Source organism: Scomber scombrus, chromosome 1, assembly GCF_963691925.1.
Source record: "Scomber scombrus chromosome 1, fScoSco1.1, whole genome shotgun sequence".
In the NCBI taxonomy this organism is placed as follows: Eukaryota; Metazoa; Chordata; class Actinopteri; order Scombriformes; family Scombridae; genus Scomber; species Scomber scombrus.
Genome location: NC_084970.1, coordinates 1,004,079 through 1,022,500, shown reverse-complemented (window position 1 = coordinate 1,022,500; position 18,422 = coordinate 1,004,079). Strand labels below are relative to the sequence as shown.

Sequence of the window (18,422 nt, the reverse complement as noted above, 5' to 3'; positions counted from 1 at the left end):
TTATTAATTACCACCACATTTTCAAAGGCGTCTTTTTTTAATTGTTTATTTTGTATGACAAACAGTCCAAAACCTAAATATATGAATTATAGAATGATATAAAACAAAAAAATATAACTGCAAATTGTCACATTTGAATAGGTGGAACCCTGAATGTTTTGCACTTTAATTTGAAAAATGCTTAAAAATACTTCATGACTTACGTAATTAAAATCTATTAGCTTAAAATTCCAAACGTTTTTCTCATGAAGGATTATAACTAGTCTATAACGCAGTGGTGAATAATTTAGTAGCTATTAATAAAGTAATTAGTAGCATGAAGAATACACTTTCATTTTATGCGTCTGCACATCTGGAAGCAACATATCAATTGGTAGGATGTTGATCTTGTGACAAAAACATGTTTAATAAAAAAGTGAGTCGCTTAATATCTAAAAAAAAAAAAAAAATTTAATTCAATCTTTATCTCTTTGCTTTTGTCTTTCACATGCACTGTCTTTCATTTCCAGCAGAGCAGCCATTAAAGGAAAAGCTACCTGTTTTCAACCAAATACATATTTCACACACTGATCCTTTACACTTCCCGTCAGGAGGACTCTCACTTCCTTCATTTCCCCTGCGCTGTAATTGTCTTGTAAACTGATTAATGGCTGATAGTAAAAATCTGATCCTCTCTCACTTGGCCGTCAGTCTCGCTCTTCCTCGGAGCCGCTGATAGCCCTGTTGTTATTCACTCTTTGGCACCAGCACTGCTTGTTTCCCCCCATTGAGTGTCAGTTAGTGCCGGGCTGCTGCTAATTGATTAGTTTTCCACCGCATTAGGCCAACAAGTCCCCCCGTCCATCCCTGAACTGTCTCTGTCCAAGCAGCTGTTCGCTTCTGCTGAGTCTCTAAAGCACCGTGGCTATTCAGGACATATGGCAGGATTTTATTTTAAGAGCCAGAAAGGACAATTTTATTTTATTTATTTCTTTTTTTTTTGCTGTGTGAAGGATGTTATGGCTGTGGCTCAGGGATGGGATGGAGATGATGTTCCACTTGAACCAGACAGAACATTGCTGGCTTTTTTCTTTTTTTTGGGGGGGGGGGGGGGGGCTAGATTGTGTACTGTTTTTCCTCCATCCAAAACAAATCTCACCATATAGTATCATTTATTCATTTATAAATTGCTGGTGCATTAAAAGAATGCAGAGTAGATTAAAGTTTGAATTGTTTAATGATTGTAATGAGAGTCAGGTGAAGCCGTGCTCGTCCAACACAAACATCATCGGTGTCTTGTGCGTTTTCATCGCCCCGTGTGTGTGTGTGTGTGTGTGTGTGTGTGTGTGTGTGTGTTTTCGCTCAGTGTGGAACGCTATTTCACACCCACATGCAGGCACCTCAGAGTGTATGTTATCGCTCAGGATTGGGTCGTCATGGTGCAACAGACGCTGCCTTTATGTCGTCCCTGGCTTCTTTTCTCTTCTCTTCACCTTGCACTTTTCTCTTTTCTTAACCTCACCTTCTCCCTGTTTAACCTCCCGTCATGGCTTCCATCAGCCCCGTCCTACACAGCCTGACCTCTGAGTGTACAGTCTCTCAACCAAAATGACTTTACAGACGCTCTAACAAATAGACGGACGGCTGGTGGCTGAATTGGGGAAAAAAAGGGAAAAAAGAAAGGAGGAGTCAGAGTATGTTTTCACATTAAGAAACATTTTTGCATTCATTGGCACACAAAGAGAAAACAGAGATAAAGAGCTTCATAGAGACCAAGGCAACATAGGTTCATTGATCAGGAGTGGCACAGTCTCTCACTAAATGTCTCTATATTGTATGATATGATGGCACATGGATATGTTTTTAATCCATCCTCACTTTATAAAATCATTACATTAAATTAAGAATATATCAAAAAACTACCTACATTAGTCAAAAGGAAGTTTCTCATACATATCTAAACAGTTCCGATATAAAAATGTTGATAAACTCATCTTGCTTGCCTTTAATTATTAATGTGAACTCACAGAAATAAGCATTACAAGCACAGAGAGAGAAAGAGATGACTATGTTGAACTTTTCAGCCCTGAGTTGTACCTTTCAGGCTTCATACAAACTGCACTAACCCTCTCAAAGTGCTCTAATTCTATGTTACACACAATTTTTAATAAGATTTTAAGTATGTATTAAGTTCACAGTGATAAAATTGAGTATAATCAAGAAAGTCAGTATTACACTAAAACATCGATGGACACTTTTATCTCACTGTGGTGCTCATGGGAAATGGAGGATAAGCTCACGGCTGCAAACAATTACAATTTATAGAGAACAATGACGAGACAGCACCAGATCTTGAAAAACAAATAAAAAATGAAAAAAAGTTTAGCACTTGGAAAAAGATTTTGCTCACGGCACACAGTTATTGCATTTCCTGACAGTATTTTAAAATAGGTGTTAATTTCTAATGTATCACACACATATATATATATAATATATAATTAGTGTGTGTGGAATTGCGACATAGCATCTGATTGTTGGGGGTAGTCGGAGCTACACACACTACTCCACCACCATGCACATTTTTTCAAATATGAAAAAAGAAAAAAAATCTAAAATATTAATTAACAGTTCTCTTGAAAAGCAGCTCGATAAGGCTGCAGCGCTCTTTTTTGTGTGTAAATATTTTAAAAATACACCAGTGTCACACAGCATCAGTCATTATAAATGAAAGTGATTTGTAAGCAGGATCACTTCATGAATAACACATCCGTTTACTGAACCTCTGAAACCAAACCTACACCATTTGTCATTTTATTCAACAGCATGTAGAACCAAGGTGCCTGCTAATTAGAGGCATGTGTAATGTATTCAAGGTGTGTGTGGTGATAGGGGGGGTGGTGGTGGTGGGGGGTGACATGTGACTACACTGTTATACATCAGTGATATAGAGAAAAGCGACGTTGTGTTAGCTCTAGCTTTAAAAACACACTGACCCAGCCGCATCATTTTGTGCAATTAGTCTTCTTGTCATCGACTTCATTGATGCGTGCGAACAGCCGTGGCTTTGTTGTGACAACAGTAAAGCAAGAGAGCTGGTTAGGGGAAGAGGCACAGTAAGGGGTGGGCTGGTGAGTGGAGGGAGAGGGGGGAGGGGGGGGGGGGGGGGGGTCCTTGGTCACCAAAAGCCACCGTAGGGTTGGCCTGCCATGTTTCCTCCTCCTCCTCTTCTTCATAGTCTTGTTCTTCTTCTCCTCAGGAACTCATGAAATGAATCGCTAATTAAGATAAACGACCGGGAGCACACTGTGCATTGGAATGTGTGTGTGTGTGTGTGTGTGTGTGTGTGTGTCTGTGTGTGTGTGTGTGTGTGTGTGTGTGTGTGTGTGTGTGTGTGTGTGTGCGTGTGCGCTACAGGCTGGCGCGCAGGCGAGGGGAACCTGATTGAGATGTATATTAGGAGAGCAGCAGCAGCAGGAGGTGTGTGTGTGTGTGTGTGTGTGTGTGTGTGTGCGCGCGCACCCACAGTGGGATGGGATTAGCCTAATTGGGCCGTGTTGGTTCTTGGTGCTCCGTAATGATGGGATTATGTCACTGAGAGATGAGCAAAGGGGTTTTTACACCTCTCCACTGTCCGGAGGAAAGTGAGCCAGTCAGCCGGAGATGAAACCCGACAGAAAAGGCGATAGAGAGAAAAATCAAAAGCAAACGGATGTCACGGGACCAAGAGGGGCCCGAGCTACCAAACTGCGTTTCGAGGCGAGGGTAGCTACCGTCACTTTCATTTCGGGTCGGTTTATCCGTCCTAATGATGAGAGGTTATAGTAAGGTGAAATAATGTGATCCCAGATCTCAAGGACCAGCCCAGCCTGGAGCACAGAGCCAAGCGACTGACTAAATGAGGAGGAGGAGGCCCCCCTACCCATCCCAACCCACACACCCACCCACACTTTTCCTCCTTCTCCGCCCGTGCACAGGGAGAGTGAGCTCAAGTGAAGGAGCTAAGCATGCCGCTCATGTATACTAAAGCCCCACTGATCATGCATTATAGATGCAGAGGGAGAGAGGTGGCATAGCGCAGCCACTCTGAGGTTTTCAGCATGTAGCACTAACAACACTGGCTTTGATCATAAATCTGATGATGCTTTTTCCAGTTCCTGGTGTGTAAATGATTTTTTTTCTCTATTTTTCTTTTTTCTTTTTGTCTAAGGTGGGGAGAGAGAGAGGGCACAGCACAGTCATTTTGAGTGTATCAGTGTGCTAGGGTCCTCTCTGCAGGGTCTCTGCCAAGTCAGCACCTACCCAGAAAACTTGACTCATTACTGCCATTCACTCCTCACTCGGTGTCGGCGCACTTACCCTGCTTTCCCTGCATGTTTGTCCTGAAAAGATAAAACCCATTAGCAGATGAGCTAATGGACAGACTCCTCTACCCTGTGTGTGTATGTGCCTGTGTGTGTGTGTGTGTGTGTGTGTGTGTGTGTGTGTGTGTGTTATTGTGTGTGTACGAGTGTGTGCCTCAGGCATTGATTGATTGAGATGGTTTTGGTGGTCCAGGTGTGTCCAAGACCTCTTGTTACTGTAGAGAGGACATGCCCTGCAGCAGTACTGACACACACACACACACACACACACACACACACACACACACACACACACACACACACACACACACACACACACACACACACACACACACTTATGCTCGCACCAGCCACTGAGTGATACACAAAGGGAGAGCAAAATTACTTACGGCAATCATGCTCTTTCTTTCGGTTTCCGTGGGCAACTTGGCAGTTGTGCATTTTTCATATCGCTGTGTAAGACGAGCAGAGCCGCGCGGTCTCTCCTACACCCTTTTTCCTCGACTGCACAGTCACAGAAGGATGAGACGAGATGAGAGGGCGAAGTTTTGATTGGTGCTATTATGTTGCATCCCGGTCCTTGCAGAAATGTGACCACTGAAAGATATTCTAGCTTTGGAATTATAGGAAATAGAAAAAGGACACAGACATCAATAATATCATATTCTTTGATGTTAGGAATATAAAAAAGAAAAAAGCACTCTGCCCAAATGGAACTTTAACCTGTTAATCTCACCTGCTCCATACACATGATCTCACCGATCCCAACAATACACTGCATGTCGAGCTAAATTTAGTGAAATGTGAACATCTACTTGATTAATTCAGTTAGTAAAGTATCAGACAGCTTCATAAAAGTTTTGTAAGAAGGAGATGTTGAATTTTCATACATCTGTTGCTGTGTGTTTCACTTTTAAAGAAATAAAAAGAAAATCAGACCTGATACATGCTGTTAAAATGAGAATTCATGTGGTTGTGTCTCAAATTAAAAAAGGTGATTTTTACATTTAACACCCGCTTGTGTTTCTGTGTGTTCGACAGGCTATCTGCTGCACTTTGGTGAACTGTAACTGTGACAGCTTCAAGCCTGGGAAGCTGAAGAGGAGGCAGTGTGAAAACTGCAAGCATGGCTGGGTAGCACACGGTAAGAGCTCACTGCAAACTTTTCTACTGCTGGACAGGATCCTAATGTCAAGATATAAACTGTGGTATGTAGTATGTTTAGAGATGGGATTTATCCTTTTATTTCCCCCTGAAATATATGTTATCTCTTGCCACTAGTGTATCTAGTAATGCACAGGTTTTTGACATAGCCTATATGAGATTCTTGCCTCCACCTCAATGTAAAGGAGGGTGAATGGACTTTAATTTATGGTGCCTTAACCCTTTATAGAGCACTCATTGAAATACTTGGAAATTCAAAATTTCAACCCTAGAGAGTTATTGGGGGATATTTCATGACTTTTTCATTTTTATGTTGCAAATCAAGGTCAATGAAGTTCCCATATATAAATCTTAAAGCAACATCTGTCTCTGTAGATCAATTCTCATAGGGACTATACTGTATCTTTATTATAAGTTAAAACAGAATACAGTGTGTTCTATGGATTGAATTTACAGAAATAATACATGCTTTTTAAATGGTATCTTATTACTTTCAAGGTTCCTAACATTAAATTCAAAATGAGCTGACATACCCTGGTACAGATTGTGACACAGTTACACTCGCTTTTCATTTTTAAACTGAATGTTTTGCATGTTGCCGTCTGTAATCTGAGTATTTATATCTAAATATGATAATGCAAGGTGTGATCTTTTGTCTGTGCTGGTGCTAGTTGACTTCTGCCAGAGTGATTGTCCATTGTCAGGAAAATTAGAAACAGATTCATGTTAGAACAAGTTTTCTTTTTGTTAAAAAAAAAAAATGTGTTCAAGTCAAATGGCTGAAATCCAAATTAAAGTCCTGAGACACACTTCTGGATGTTACTGGTGGAATGTCATTTTCCCATCACTGTGAGCATCACTAAATACCATCCATTCAGGTGGAGACAGATATTTCAGAGTCAGACATGTCAAAACTTGGACAAATAAAGCTACCTGCGTAGATAAAGACCACTAGAAATGAGAGTCTAACAGTCATTATTCTCTCAGTGTAATATTAAATGTTAGACCTAGCCTTACTCTATCATATTATACACACATACTTAGCGAGTGTGAACAGGGAACACCATCGTTTGTGATTACACTGTGGGTAATTGCAGCATTTTACACAGTGGTGCTGTTACTGCTGAATTAAGGGAACATTTCCCTCAAAAACAAAAGGATTTTTTATTGAAGGACGCTGTTTTCACTCTGAGAGACTGGAAGTCAAATACAGTCTAACCTTACAGTAATTGTACTAACATCTCCAGCAATTTTAACTCCAAACCAGATCAGGATGTCTGCTGATTATGAGCACATACCTTTTTGGGAATTACAGCTCTCCAAAATGCAAAAATATTATACTCAGTGTGTAAAATGTGCATGTCCAGATAATCATATGCATTCAGCAACTAAAGAACAATACCAGCAATGTAATATGAATCAAGGAGTATATCCACAGTAATAGGGTGTTTGGGTTTTATTGATATTTTCAAATGTATTACTTATTTCTTCAGTATTTCAACATTTTAATGTGTTGTATAAATCACATCAGTAACTCTGTTTAGTTTAGTTTTACCCTATAATTGCATGTTAAATATTTTATATTTGAGAGCAGGGGCGGATCTAGGAGTTGACCCGGGGCTAACCAGAGCACCCAGAGCCAGGGACAGTTTTTTTTTAAATGTTACTGCATTGTATGACTACTGCAAACATTAATAGTAGTAGTACTGACTTATTTCGGCCCTCATTAACATTTTTAACATTCATTTTCCAAAAAGAATGAACAGTGGAATAAATAACAATTAGGCTTAAAATCAAAAGAAAAACTAAAAATATTACTACATTTATAACAACATTTTTCATGTAGATATAAGAATGAGGAGAAGGAGGATGACTTAAAACAATTCCACAGTATCTAGTGTTATGGTGCATGCACAGTGTGTGAGTGAAAATCATTAGTAGCCTACTGATATTAATGATCATTGGTGCAGATAATTCTGCAACGGCTGTACACTGCTGCAAAATGAATATAGACGAAACACTGCACCCGTGTATTATTTCAAAACCTCTTTCTCATTGCTGTGTCTTTGTCCTATGTCAGTGCAGCATCATGTCATCTAATCTACATCTGATGTCTCTGTATTCCAGCGCTGAGTAAACTGAAGCTGCACCACATGTACCAGAGCAGCCAGGTGGAGATCGTGCACTCCAATGTGGTGTTCGATATCTGCAGCCTGATGCTGTACGGTACACAAGCCATCCCCATCCGTCTCAAGATCCTCCTGGACCGCCTTTTCTCTGTCCTCAAGCAGGAGGAGGTCATCCAGATCCTCAACGCACTGGACTGGACGCTGCAGGACTACATACGAGGATACGTACTCCAGGTAAGACTCTTATCAGTGTGTGTGGACGTGTTGTTAGGATTCAGTACAAAACTACTTCATGATCTTAAAAATTCTTCAACACTTTGGGAGATAGAGATATTGGTTTTCTTTCTGAGAGTGAGATGATGTAATGTCTGAGATTTAAAGCATGGACCTAAAATCAGGACATGGTTAGTCTAGCTTAGCATGAAAACTGAAGGCAGGGGAAAATGGATTTTAAAAAACCCCAAATAAACAAACAAAAAGAAAAGAAACACATCTAGCAACACCTCTAAAGTACAGTATTTAACATGATGTGTCTCCTGTTTTTTTGATCCATGAACAAACAGTAAAAATGATCATTTGTGGTTGTAGAAGAAGTTACGGGCTGGAACTGTTTCTTGGCTATGTGTGCAGCTTTTCTTAAATCTTGTTGACACAGTGAGGCGGCCACTTTTGACACCATCATGTCTTTAGTAATCGTAACCAAACCCTGTGCTTACCAACCATATTTGGCAACCTACACTAAAGCCGGAGATTCTATACTGATAGGCTGATGTAACATCGTCATGTCACTCCCCCTAAAAACCACAAATTGCTACTTCTACATTATTGCTAATACACAGGTTTAACAAAAGACATGCAAATAACAGCTTTGCAGGTGTTCATAGTTGTGTTTTTCGACTTAGGACATATTTTTCTTAAAAATGATCTCAACTCACTCTCAAATAGAAATCATACTACAAAATATTAAACTATTCCTTTGAAAATTAAACAATCCAAACTTAAGTATCATTGTTGCCCGACTGAAAGAAGCCTCTAAAAACAGCCTGGAAGCCAACATAGGACCCTAAAACACCAAAATATAGACTGATTCTAATCAAGGACATGGCAGTGATGGGCTGAGCAAGAAGGGGAAAGGAGGGACAGATATGATTTTTGAGGCAGAAGAGGGAGAAAAAAATGAAGAGATCATAGTTGAAGATAGGACAGAGGAGGTATGTGATGTAGCAACCAATGCCATGAGGTTTGCTGTGGTATCACCAGCTCGGGGAGGTCTTCAAACTGTGCCGGGTAGATTTGTAAATATTATGTCTTTTGCTCAAGATTTCCTCTCAAGTAGCAGAGGAAACCGCAGTCACTGTGTCAGCGCCAGCTCTCACTTCGATTAGTACATCATCAAGTATTCAAGTTGGGCCGCGTTTAATTCATGTTAGCTCATCTAATGGCGAAAGTAGAGTCAGAATCCTCGACAGGCGCCCAATGAATGCTCTGTGATGAAATATTAATCACGGTTACGGCACGAAGCCGCTCCTCACTTTCAAAGACGCCCAAACTCACATGTGATTACTGCTGGGCTAAGGGAGAGAAGACCGGCTTGATCAATGTGAGGCCCCCCCGATCACCCCTCCCTTACTCTTGTGTCTATGTGTGTGTGTGTGTGTGTGTGTGTGTGTGTGTGTGTGTGTGTGTGTGTGTGTGTGTGTGTGTGTGGTATGCCTGTGCACATATTTATTTTTGCATTTGCTTTGGGAGTATGTATATGAGTCTACGTGCCTGCAAGTACGCTCATATGCATGTTCCCACCATGCTGGGAGTACGTGTATGTGTGTGTTTTCTGTCTGCTACTCGTGATGCAGAGCAGCTAAATCCACATGATTTAAATGAAGAGAAATGACCTGCGAGATGAAAAGCAGTGTGTCTGTAAGAAAGACAGTGTGAAGAGCTCTATGTTTATAGAATGCTTCAAAACCCACCGCTACAAAGTGCATCACACACATACACACACACACACACACACACACACACACACGAAAAATGTAAATGAATAAATAGGTAAAAAATAAATTACGCTATAAAAAACAGAACAATGAGAAATAGACCAAACTTAAACTAATCAGAAAATAAGACAGGGATGGAGATCTATAAAAAAGACTTTCCTATAAAAAAGGTTTTTAGAAGCTGCTTAAAACAGTCCAAAATTCAGCAAATCTATTAGTTTGGGACTAAAACTGTACAGGCGTGGTCACCTTTTGTTTTGCAGCTGGAGTGGGGGATGGATAAGATGTGTAATGAGGGTTCTCAGGCTTCTGGGCTGCCCACTTGTATTAAAACTCCATGTGATTCCTTTATTTAGCTGCCCTGCCACTCTGCTTTATAGGGTGTGTCACCTAACCCACTCAATGAATATGTATGAGCAACCCAACAGACACTCCCAATGCTAATGATGAAATTGCTCTCTCCCCTCTCCCTTATTCTTTTTTACTATTTCCCCTCTCCTCTCCTTCTCAATCTGTTTCATATCCATGCCCTCTCCCCTTCCCTGTGCCATGCTGCTGCCCCCTTTCTTCCTGTCCTCTCTGTAGGATGTGGCCGGCAAAGTGCTGGATCGGTGGGCCATCATGACATTTGAGGAGGAGATTGCCACACTGCAACAATTCCTGCGTTTTGGCGAGACCAAGTCCATAGTTGAGCTGATGGCTCTGCAGGACAAGGAGGGCCAGGCGGTGTTGGTTCCAAGCACCCGCACCAACTCTGACATCCGCACTTTTATCGAGCGCAACACCCCACGCACCGCTGCCAACCTCTCTGCATCCAAAGTGGAGAAGCTTAGTGGCAACAGCATGCACCACTTTGAAAACTTCATCAACAGCATGGCCTTCATGCTGCCCTTCCAGCTGTTGGGCTCTGTTCCAGCTCCGTTTCTGGGCTCGTCGACAGGAGCAATGCAGCAGCAGCACCAGCAGCACCAGCAGCCATGCCGGGGGTCAGTGGAGCAGCAGAGCCAGAGACGGGATGATCAAGGGCGGGATGGTCTAGGGAGGGACAACCCCCTCTCTATTTCACATCCTCCAGAAAGCAGCCTGTTAGGTTCCAGCTCTGTCTCATTCAATGCTGATTTAGACCGAAGTGGAGACAAGCCAATGGACAGCCTGTCCACCACCACAAAGATTGAGGCTGAGGACTTCTCCCTTAGCGACAACTACTCTGATGGACCCTCCACGCCATGTACACCCTCCATGAGTTCTGATGTAACACAGATGTCGCCCGAGGGCAAGATGCGTTGCATGGACAGGAACGGGAGCAGCGGTGGAGGGATGTCAGGAGGTTGTGGGGGAGGAGGATCTCTGAAGAAGGGTCGTGTGTTTTGCAATGCCTGTGAGAAGACGTTCTACGACAAAGGCACGCTGAAAATCCACTACAATGCAGTGCACCTGAAGATTAAGCACAAGTGTACCATCGAGGGCTGTAACATGGTGTTCAGCTCGCTGCGCAGTCGCAATCGCCACAGTGCCAACCCAAACCCGAGGCTGCACATGCCCATGAACCGCAACAACCGTGACAAAGACCTGCGGGGAAACTTGTCTAGCGACGAAGGCTCTCAAGGAGAGAAGAGGTCTGAATATGGTACCCACATCCCAACCTGCTCTGTAGAAAGTCATAAGTCAGTTCCCAGCTACATGGTGAGCCATGTGGACAATGGCTCTAAAATCCACAGCAGCTCCTTCCCCAGTATGGGCCACAGTGGCATCCTCTTTCCCAACTTAAAAACAGTACAGCCGGTCCTGCCTTTCTACAGAAGTCTGGTTACCCCAGCAGAGCTTGCCAACACCCCAGGAACACTACCTTCTCTCCCCCTCCTCTCCTCTTCTGTGCCCATCAAACATAACACAGCTCCTGAGCTCTGCTCAACAGATCCCATACCAAAGAAAAAGTCTCGAAAATCAAGCATGCCAATAAAAATAGAGAAGGAAACAGTGGAGCATGATGAGCATATGGATAAGGGCAGCAGCTCTGAGGATGAAGCTCCCTTACAAGGCAGGGACAAGGAAGAGTATGACGGCATCCGAGCAGAAGGACGTATGTGCGCAAGAGAAGCTGGGCACGAGAAGGAGGAGAGAGGGGCGTACAATAGTGAAGAGAGGGAATCAGAAGGTGATAAGCATCTGTTGGACCATACTTTAGATAGAGAGATGACAGAGAGGGAGGACAAAGATGATGGGCCACAGCAAATGGAAGCAGGTGTCATCACTTGCACATCTTCCCCCTTTGAAAACAGGCTGATGGAGAACCTTCGAGAGAACCACTTACTCTGTCAGGAACCCAATGGCAATGAAGAAAGGGAGGAAAGAGAGTGTACCAACTCGCTGCATGCAGCTGAGAAGATTTCCGATCTCAGATGGGATGAGGGTGAGCACAGGCTTACCAATGGGGGTGCTCTCCAACTCTCAGACCACGAGAAAGAGGGGTCCGACGGCTGTGTGAATGACTACGGTGACTCCGATTTGTCTCAACTCAACCCTGACGCTGACCTGTCACACCACTGTGAAATCTGCAGTAAAACCTTTAAGAACCCCTATAGCGTCAAGATGCATTACCAAAATGTCCACCTGAAGGAGATGCACATGTGCACAGTGGACGGCTGCAATGCTGCCTTCCCCTCCCGAAGGAGCCGAGACAGGTGAGGGTCAACCACATTTTTCTACAAATGTAATATACAAGTGTAATATAATACCACAAATGCTGTCTTTTAGGCCTTTGAGCTCAAATCCAATTCAATCTCTTGCTATGCCTTTAAAGGTTTCTGCAGTATATGTGCACATGCAGCCAAAAATGTATTAAGACAATACATGTAGTCTGCACATGTGGACAGTGTATTATAAACACAAGTGCAATCATGGATGGTCTAAATCAGTATGGGAGTATATCTGTCCCATTATAACACATTGTACATTGTACATAGACAATAAGATTTACCTCCTGAGACCCAAGCTTTTGTTTGGTAGGCAATTACAAAAACTAAGGATTGTCTTTGAACAGGAAGTAGTTTTTGAAAAAAAAAATCCTCATGTGGAGACAACGGATTTATTTTACTGTATAACAATTAATTCACCAATGTATAAACTATTTGTTTCCTTACATTTACACTTTACCTTTGCACAAATGATAATAAAGTCCCAATGTCCTCAAAGGAGTACTTCCTAATTAGCAGTGTTGTAGCTTTGTTGGTATTGCTAAAATAAGTAAAATGTGTACAGCATATCAAACTACAAACATTATTAAGCATAAAAAACATGTTTCAAACACAAAAGCTGATCAGGCTTTGTACCTGCTCCACTTTTGTCTAGGGATTGACTGTTGATTGACTTGGCCAAGATGCCTGCCATCTAGTTTTACACTGATTAATGTATGTTTATGCTGCCATTAGGTGGCACTAAAACGTGGGTACAAACAAGGACAATGATTAAAAGTTCAGCAGAATGAAGTATTAGGTCCAGCATACCCAAAATGTAATGTTCCAATATGAGGATACAGGGTCGCAGGAGGTAAATGGGAACATATATTGAGCAACTGGATTTGACACTACTGACTTGTTTTCTGTTCTTTACACTTGCTCTGTAAACCATAAGTAATGTGGGGGGAAAGGAGCACTGCTTGGCAGAAATGGCAAAAAAGCTGCTGGCTCAAACCTCATTAGCATATCTAAAAGAACACAGTCTTGCATTTTTCTGTTTCTTCTATGGCATTTTAGGGTGGATGGCTTCAGTCAGATGAGCATAGCAGGAAAATGTATGTTGTTGATGTACCTCAGGCTTTTTGGAAAGGAGACATCCACCATGTAGTGTATAATACAGTAAGATGTGTTTTTTATGCAGATTTTCTTTATTTACAGACACAGTGCAAATTTGAACCTGCACCACAAGCTGCTGACCAAAGACTCTTTCAGCCCAGCCAATGTCCTCTACTTACCCTCATCCCACTGCAGAGACAGAGACTCTGTTGGCCTGGACTACTGCCAGGACCAGCGGGACAGAGATCTGTCCCATCGAGACCCAACCAGCCAGACCTCTGTCATCTTCAGAGGACACAATCGAATGGGTCTGGTCTTCCCCATGAGCAAAATGTCTACTGCACCAGACAGCTCTGAGGCATCTCCCCTAGGAGAGATGGAGGGATTAGGAGGAGGAGGAGGAAGAGGAGGAGGAGAAGGTGGTGGTAATGGGGAGGATGGAGCAGTCCTGGACCTGAGCACTACCTCCTCTGCCCCACCTCGCAGCGGTGCTCGATCTTCCTGGGACTCAGATGGAGCCGGTAGTGAGGAAGGAGAGGGGATTGAAGAGGATGAGGAAGCGCTCCCCATGGAGGACAGTGATGAAAGCTGCGATGGGATTGGTGTGGGGAGGCCTGGGGGCGAGGAGTTGGCACTCGGGGGAGAAAGGAGCCTGGGCTGCGTTGGGGGAGGACAGAGCGTACTCCAAGGAGGTGGGGGTGGATCTCCGATAACCTGCCACGTCTGCCAAAAGGTCTACAGCAACAAGGGCACATTCAGGGCCCATTACAAGACTGTCCATCTGCGACTGCTGCACAAGTGTAAAGTCCCTGGTTGTGATACATCTTTCTCCTCTGTACGGAGCAGGAACAGGCACAGCCAGAACCCAAATCTCCACAGGAACCTAGCTGTTAGCTCAGGGGCCACTATGGACCAGGAGTAGGGATTTGAGCTGATATGCCAACATGACTGATTTCCTTCATTCCAATTGTCTTGTTGTTGTTGTTGTTGTTAAAGTTGTTTTTCCTTTATTTGGGCACCTAAAAAAGGCTCACCAATTAGCACTTTTTAAAATTCCATACTATTGTCTATACTGTTGTCTTTATTTTTCTGGGGAATAAAAGAAAGTCAAATCAGGTCATTTGCTGACAACTTTCTTTTTCTACAAATACATTTTCCAAAGCAAAAACAGATAAAACATCAGATTCACACACGTCATTAAATTCATTTTCAGCTTTGTGTAACGCAACCTTGACGGGTCTCAATCTTTAGTTGAAATGCAGTTCGGATTTCTTTGTATTGGTTTGCCTTCAAGCCCAGTTTAAACCTTCCACATTTTCATTTGTATGAACTGATTTTTTTTTCATATGCTGTCTAAGTGCGAGTTGATCCACGAAACTGTACCACGCGAGTCATTTTTTCTAGTGTTTTTGTTGTCAAAAATGTCCACATCTTCCTTGTGAAGCTGTGCATAATGTATTGATCAAAAAGCAGTAGTGAAGTAACCTCTACATGTGTCATTTTGTTCATTTGGACAATGGTCTTCAAAATGGTCTTCTTTGTTGAAAAGCTAATAGTGTTGTGAGCTTGACCAATAAGTTATTGTATGATGTTATATGATCTGCATTGTTCCCTGTCTTTACTGTTCTGGTTGTTGCATACTGCTAATGTTGGCCAAAGATTTTTTCAGTCCACAGGTGTGTAGAGAAACCCTTTCATATTGTATGAGGGGGTATGCAGTATTAAAAGGGCCCGCCCAGTCTTTTCAGATCTACTTTGTGATTAACAGCAGTATTCAGGTTTGGGCTCTGTTGTAAAATAAAATAAAACTTTACAAAAAAAAATCTACTTTTGACTGATAGGGGTGAAAAAAAAGTCTTGATATTGGTGGTGCTAATGTAAAGACATCTGCTCATGGGACTTGATTGGTTAAGGTCAAGGCATTGCTCTTGTATTGTTTGTGTGGTTGCTTGCAGTATCCTGACTGACTGGACCGGAAGATACCCTGTGTCTGGAGGCTAGAAGCACGTACTGTGAATGAGTCAAACACTGAGGATTAATAATGAAAAAAAAAAAATGCAATTTATAATAATGGCCCCTAACATGAGCACACCCTAAAAAAAAGAACTGGTAAACAAAATGTTTATTGAACTGTATATTCTGTGAATAGAGTAATTTGTTATCTGAAAGAAACCAAAAAATATACTGTTTAAAATAGGTTAACTTTACCACTAACATTACATATTTTCTTTTTCCTTTTTCTAAAAATGAATGAACAAGAACATTGTGTTGTACATGTCTGATTATTTCATCATGGTTTACTGTTCTGGTTCTGCTCTGTATTCTGCATATTTTTTTCACTCTGTATTTAAAATGCAATGGGTCAGATTTAAAATCCCATTTGTTTGTTGTTTGGATTTGTTAAAAAAAAAAGGAACAAAAGCTAACACATGTTGATAGGTGTTCATGTTTCCTTTGATTTAATGTTACAATATTCATTCCAATTAAATAAAAAGCCATATGTTTGCAAGTGTCATCCCAATCAATTTTCTATCCAATAAAAATAAGCACAATCACTGTTATCATGTAAGGAATGACATTTATTGTTCTGTAAAATTTCAGCAAAGTTTCAACATATTTTCATCTGGCACCTTTAAGAAGTGCAGCAGAGCCAAGAAAAATGACACATCATTAAAACAAATACACTTCAATTCAATTCAATTGTATTTATATTGCGTCAAATCACAAACAAAAGTTATTTCAAGGCACTTTTCTAGACTGTCCTCTTAAATTTAAAGAATATATTCTATAGTACACAGTATATATATATATTTATATATAGCACGTCCCTTAAAGCCTAAGGGATCTGCATCATCTGATCCAGGGTGACTCCCGCTGGGCCTTGTAATACTCAGTGATAGGCAACACTGACGAGTCACTACCAGACACATGAAGCAGTGGGATGCTGGATGGATAACATACGGGCTTCACAGAAAAATATATCCTTCTTTACAAATCAATTGAAATAGAAAAAAAAAAATGTGATATCACCCAAAACGTAAAACACCTCACTCACCTCTTATACCCTCACCTCTTGCTGTACAGCCATCATTTAGTTTTGGCTTTATTGGTCTAAATGTTTGTCTGCAATGACAGTGAACAGATAGTTATTTATGTTTCTTCTAGCACTAAAAAAAAATTGCATTAAAAAATTCAAAAATGGACAGAGTCACTTGTGAATAGTGTTTATTGGAAGTACTTAAAGAAATAGGTCCTATAAAGACTAGTGACAGCATAATTGTTGAGAGGGGTAAGTGAATAAGTATGCTTTTTGTTTGGTTCTAGTTTAAATCAGCTTGTTTGGAGAAAACTCATTAATCATTGATGTATTAAATGAGAAAACTGCTTTATTTCCCCTCATTTTAGGCTAAGTTTAAGAAAATCTTTCATTTACTTTAGAAGAAGACAATAGAAGAAGTTAATAAGCAACTAAATGACTCATTAAGCATGACTTGTCTTCAGAGGTTATCTTATCATCAGACCTTGCTGATAGACTGAGGAGGGGTGTGGTCCACAGAATGACAGGCTTCAGGTCAACCTCTGCTTGACCTACTCACTACTACACTGCCCAGACTCAGCAAACAAACAAACTAGATACAAATACAGCTAGAGACACAGACACAGACATGCAGACACACACAGGTGCAATCTCGATCTAACAGAGCACAGAGAAAGAATGCAGAAGCTGTGGTGAAAAACTATCTAGCAGGCAGGGAGATATTTTGAAATAGAGTTTTGATTGCATTTTGATTTGTGTGATCTTTTCTTTTGGCATGATAAAACGGAGAAAACACTGAGATGAAGTCACATTCAGCAGTGATTAAAATTTACATTGCTACAAAATGGCATACACTACACAGGCCTAAAAAAAGCTCTCACAGTCATTGAAGAGGTGAATTAATCACTGCGATACTGCTATGCAAAGTTAAAGGGCACAGATGGAAATGGACCAGGGACATTGGAAGTATCGTTGGGCCCACATTGAAAAAGCGAGGAGGACAAATCTGTTACGCAACATGCCAAAGTATTGCACTATTACAGAGGGCTGAAAGCCTTGCATAACTCAACAATTCAACCCACCCATCACATTTACTGTACATTAGCGAACCTGCAGAGCTGTTCCTCATCACTTACGAGCTGAAAAACCCAGTTCTGACAAGTGGCCCCCATCATTTTTCTCTGGCACGTTGCAGAAATCTAGTACCACTCAGAGAGGGCACAATGGGTTATTTCAGTCCCTCCTGTGTGCTGTATGTAGGCGACAATATTCAGCAGAAAACCTGGTTGATCTGTAGAGGTGGAGCACTTGCTCAGCTTCCTCCACAGAGCTGTATCTGTATCTGGAACGACTTGCATCTTTTAGGCTATTTTTAAGAAGCAGCGGACCACTTTCAGGATCCGTTTGGTTGTAAATATGGAACAGATTGAGGGAAGTGTGGAGCTTTTGCTGCAACAGTTTGCTGAAATGCACCTGCAGTGTTTAGGAAGGATTGATTTTGACAGAGGAGAACCAGCCTTTTGAGATAAGTCATACAAAAAACACAAAGCCAGAATGTACTCACCATCAGAAACGGTCATATCATGATCCTCTTTGATACCTACCATACTCTAAGAGGTGTGTTCTCACTGAATGTTAAATTGCATATAAAGTCAATACAAAGACACTGGAGGATACTGATTGGCCCTGGGCAAAGTGAAGCCAATACATGACCTGAAAAAGTGCTTATCAAAAGCTCCAATATCCTCAATATTATATAAAGACAAGAAAGAAAGGAGCAGGCGTGGAAGAAAATAACAGAAAAAATTAGCTACATTGTTCCAGTGATGCAATAAATATGGACAGACAGCAGTCAGACAGTTTGCATACAACCTCCCCCCGATTGGTCAGATTTATTTTGGAGATAGAAAAAAACAATAAACCTGTAAAATGATCACCCACACTATCAATTGTTAACATCACTGTTT

At 41.5% G+C, this 18,422-nt stretch overlaps 1 protein-coding gene across 1 annotated transcript in view; it reads left to right on the top strand.

Annotated features, from left to right (window-relative positions):
* The window catches only part of bnc1 (basonuclin zinc finger protein 1), an 18,775-nt gene extending 4,435 nt beyond the window's left edge, over positions 1 to 14,340 (top strand). The window contains exons 2-6 of the mRNA XM_062416098.1: positions 5,382 to 5,484; positions 7,632 to 7,867; positions 10,213 to 11,962; positions 12,029 to 12,308; positions 13,521 to 14,340. Coding sequence (XP_062272082.1) covers positions 5,382 to 5,484; positions 7,632 to 7,867; positions 10,213 to 11,962; positions 12,029 to 12,308; positions 13,521 to 14,340 — 3,189 coding nt within the window. The remainder of the gene's footprint in view (positions 1 to 5,381; positions 5,485 to 7,631; positions 7,868 to 10,212; positions 11,963 to 12,028; positions 12,309 to 13,520) is intronic.
* Positions 14,341 to 18,422: the final 4,082 nt, after the last annotated feature.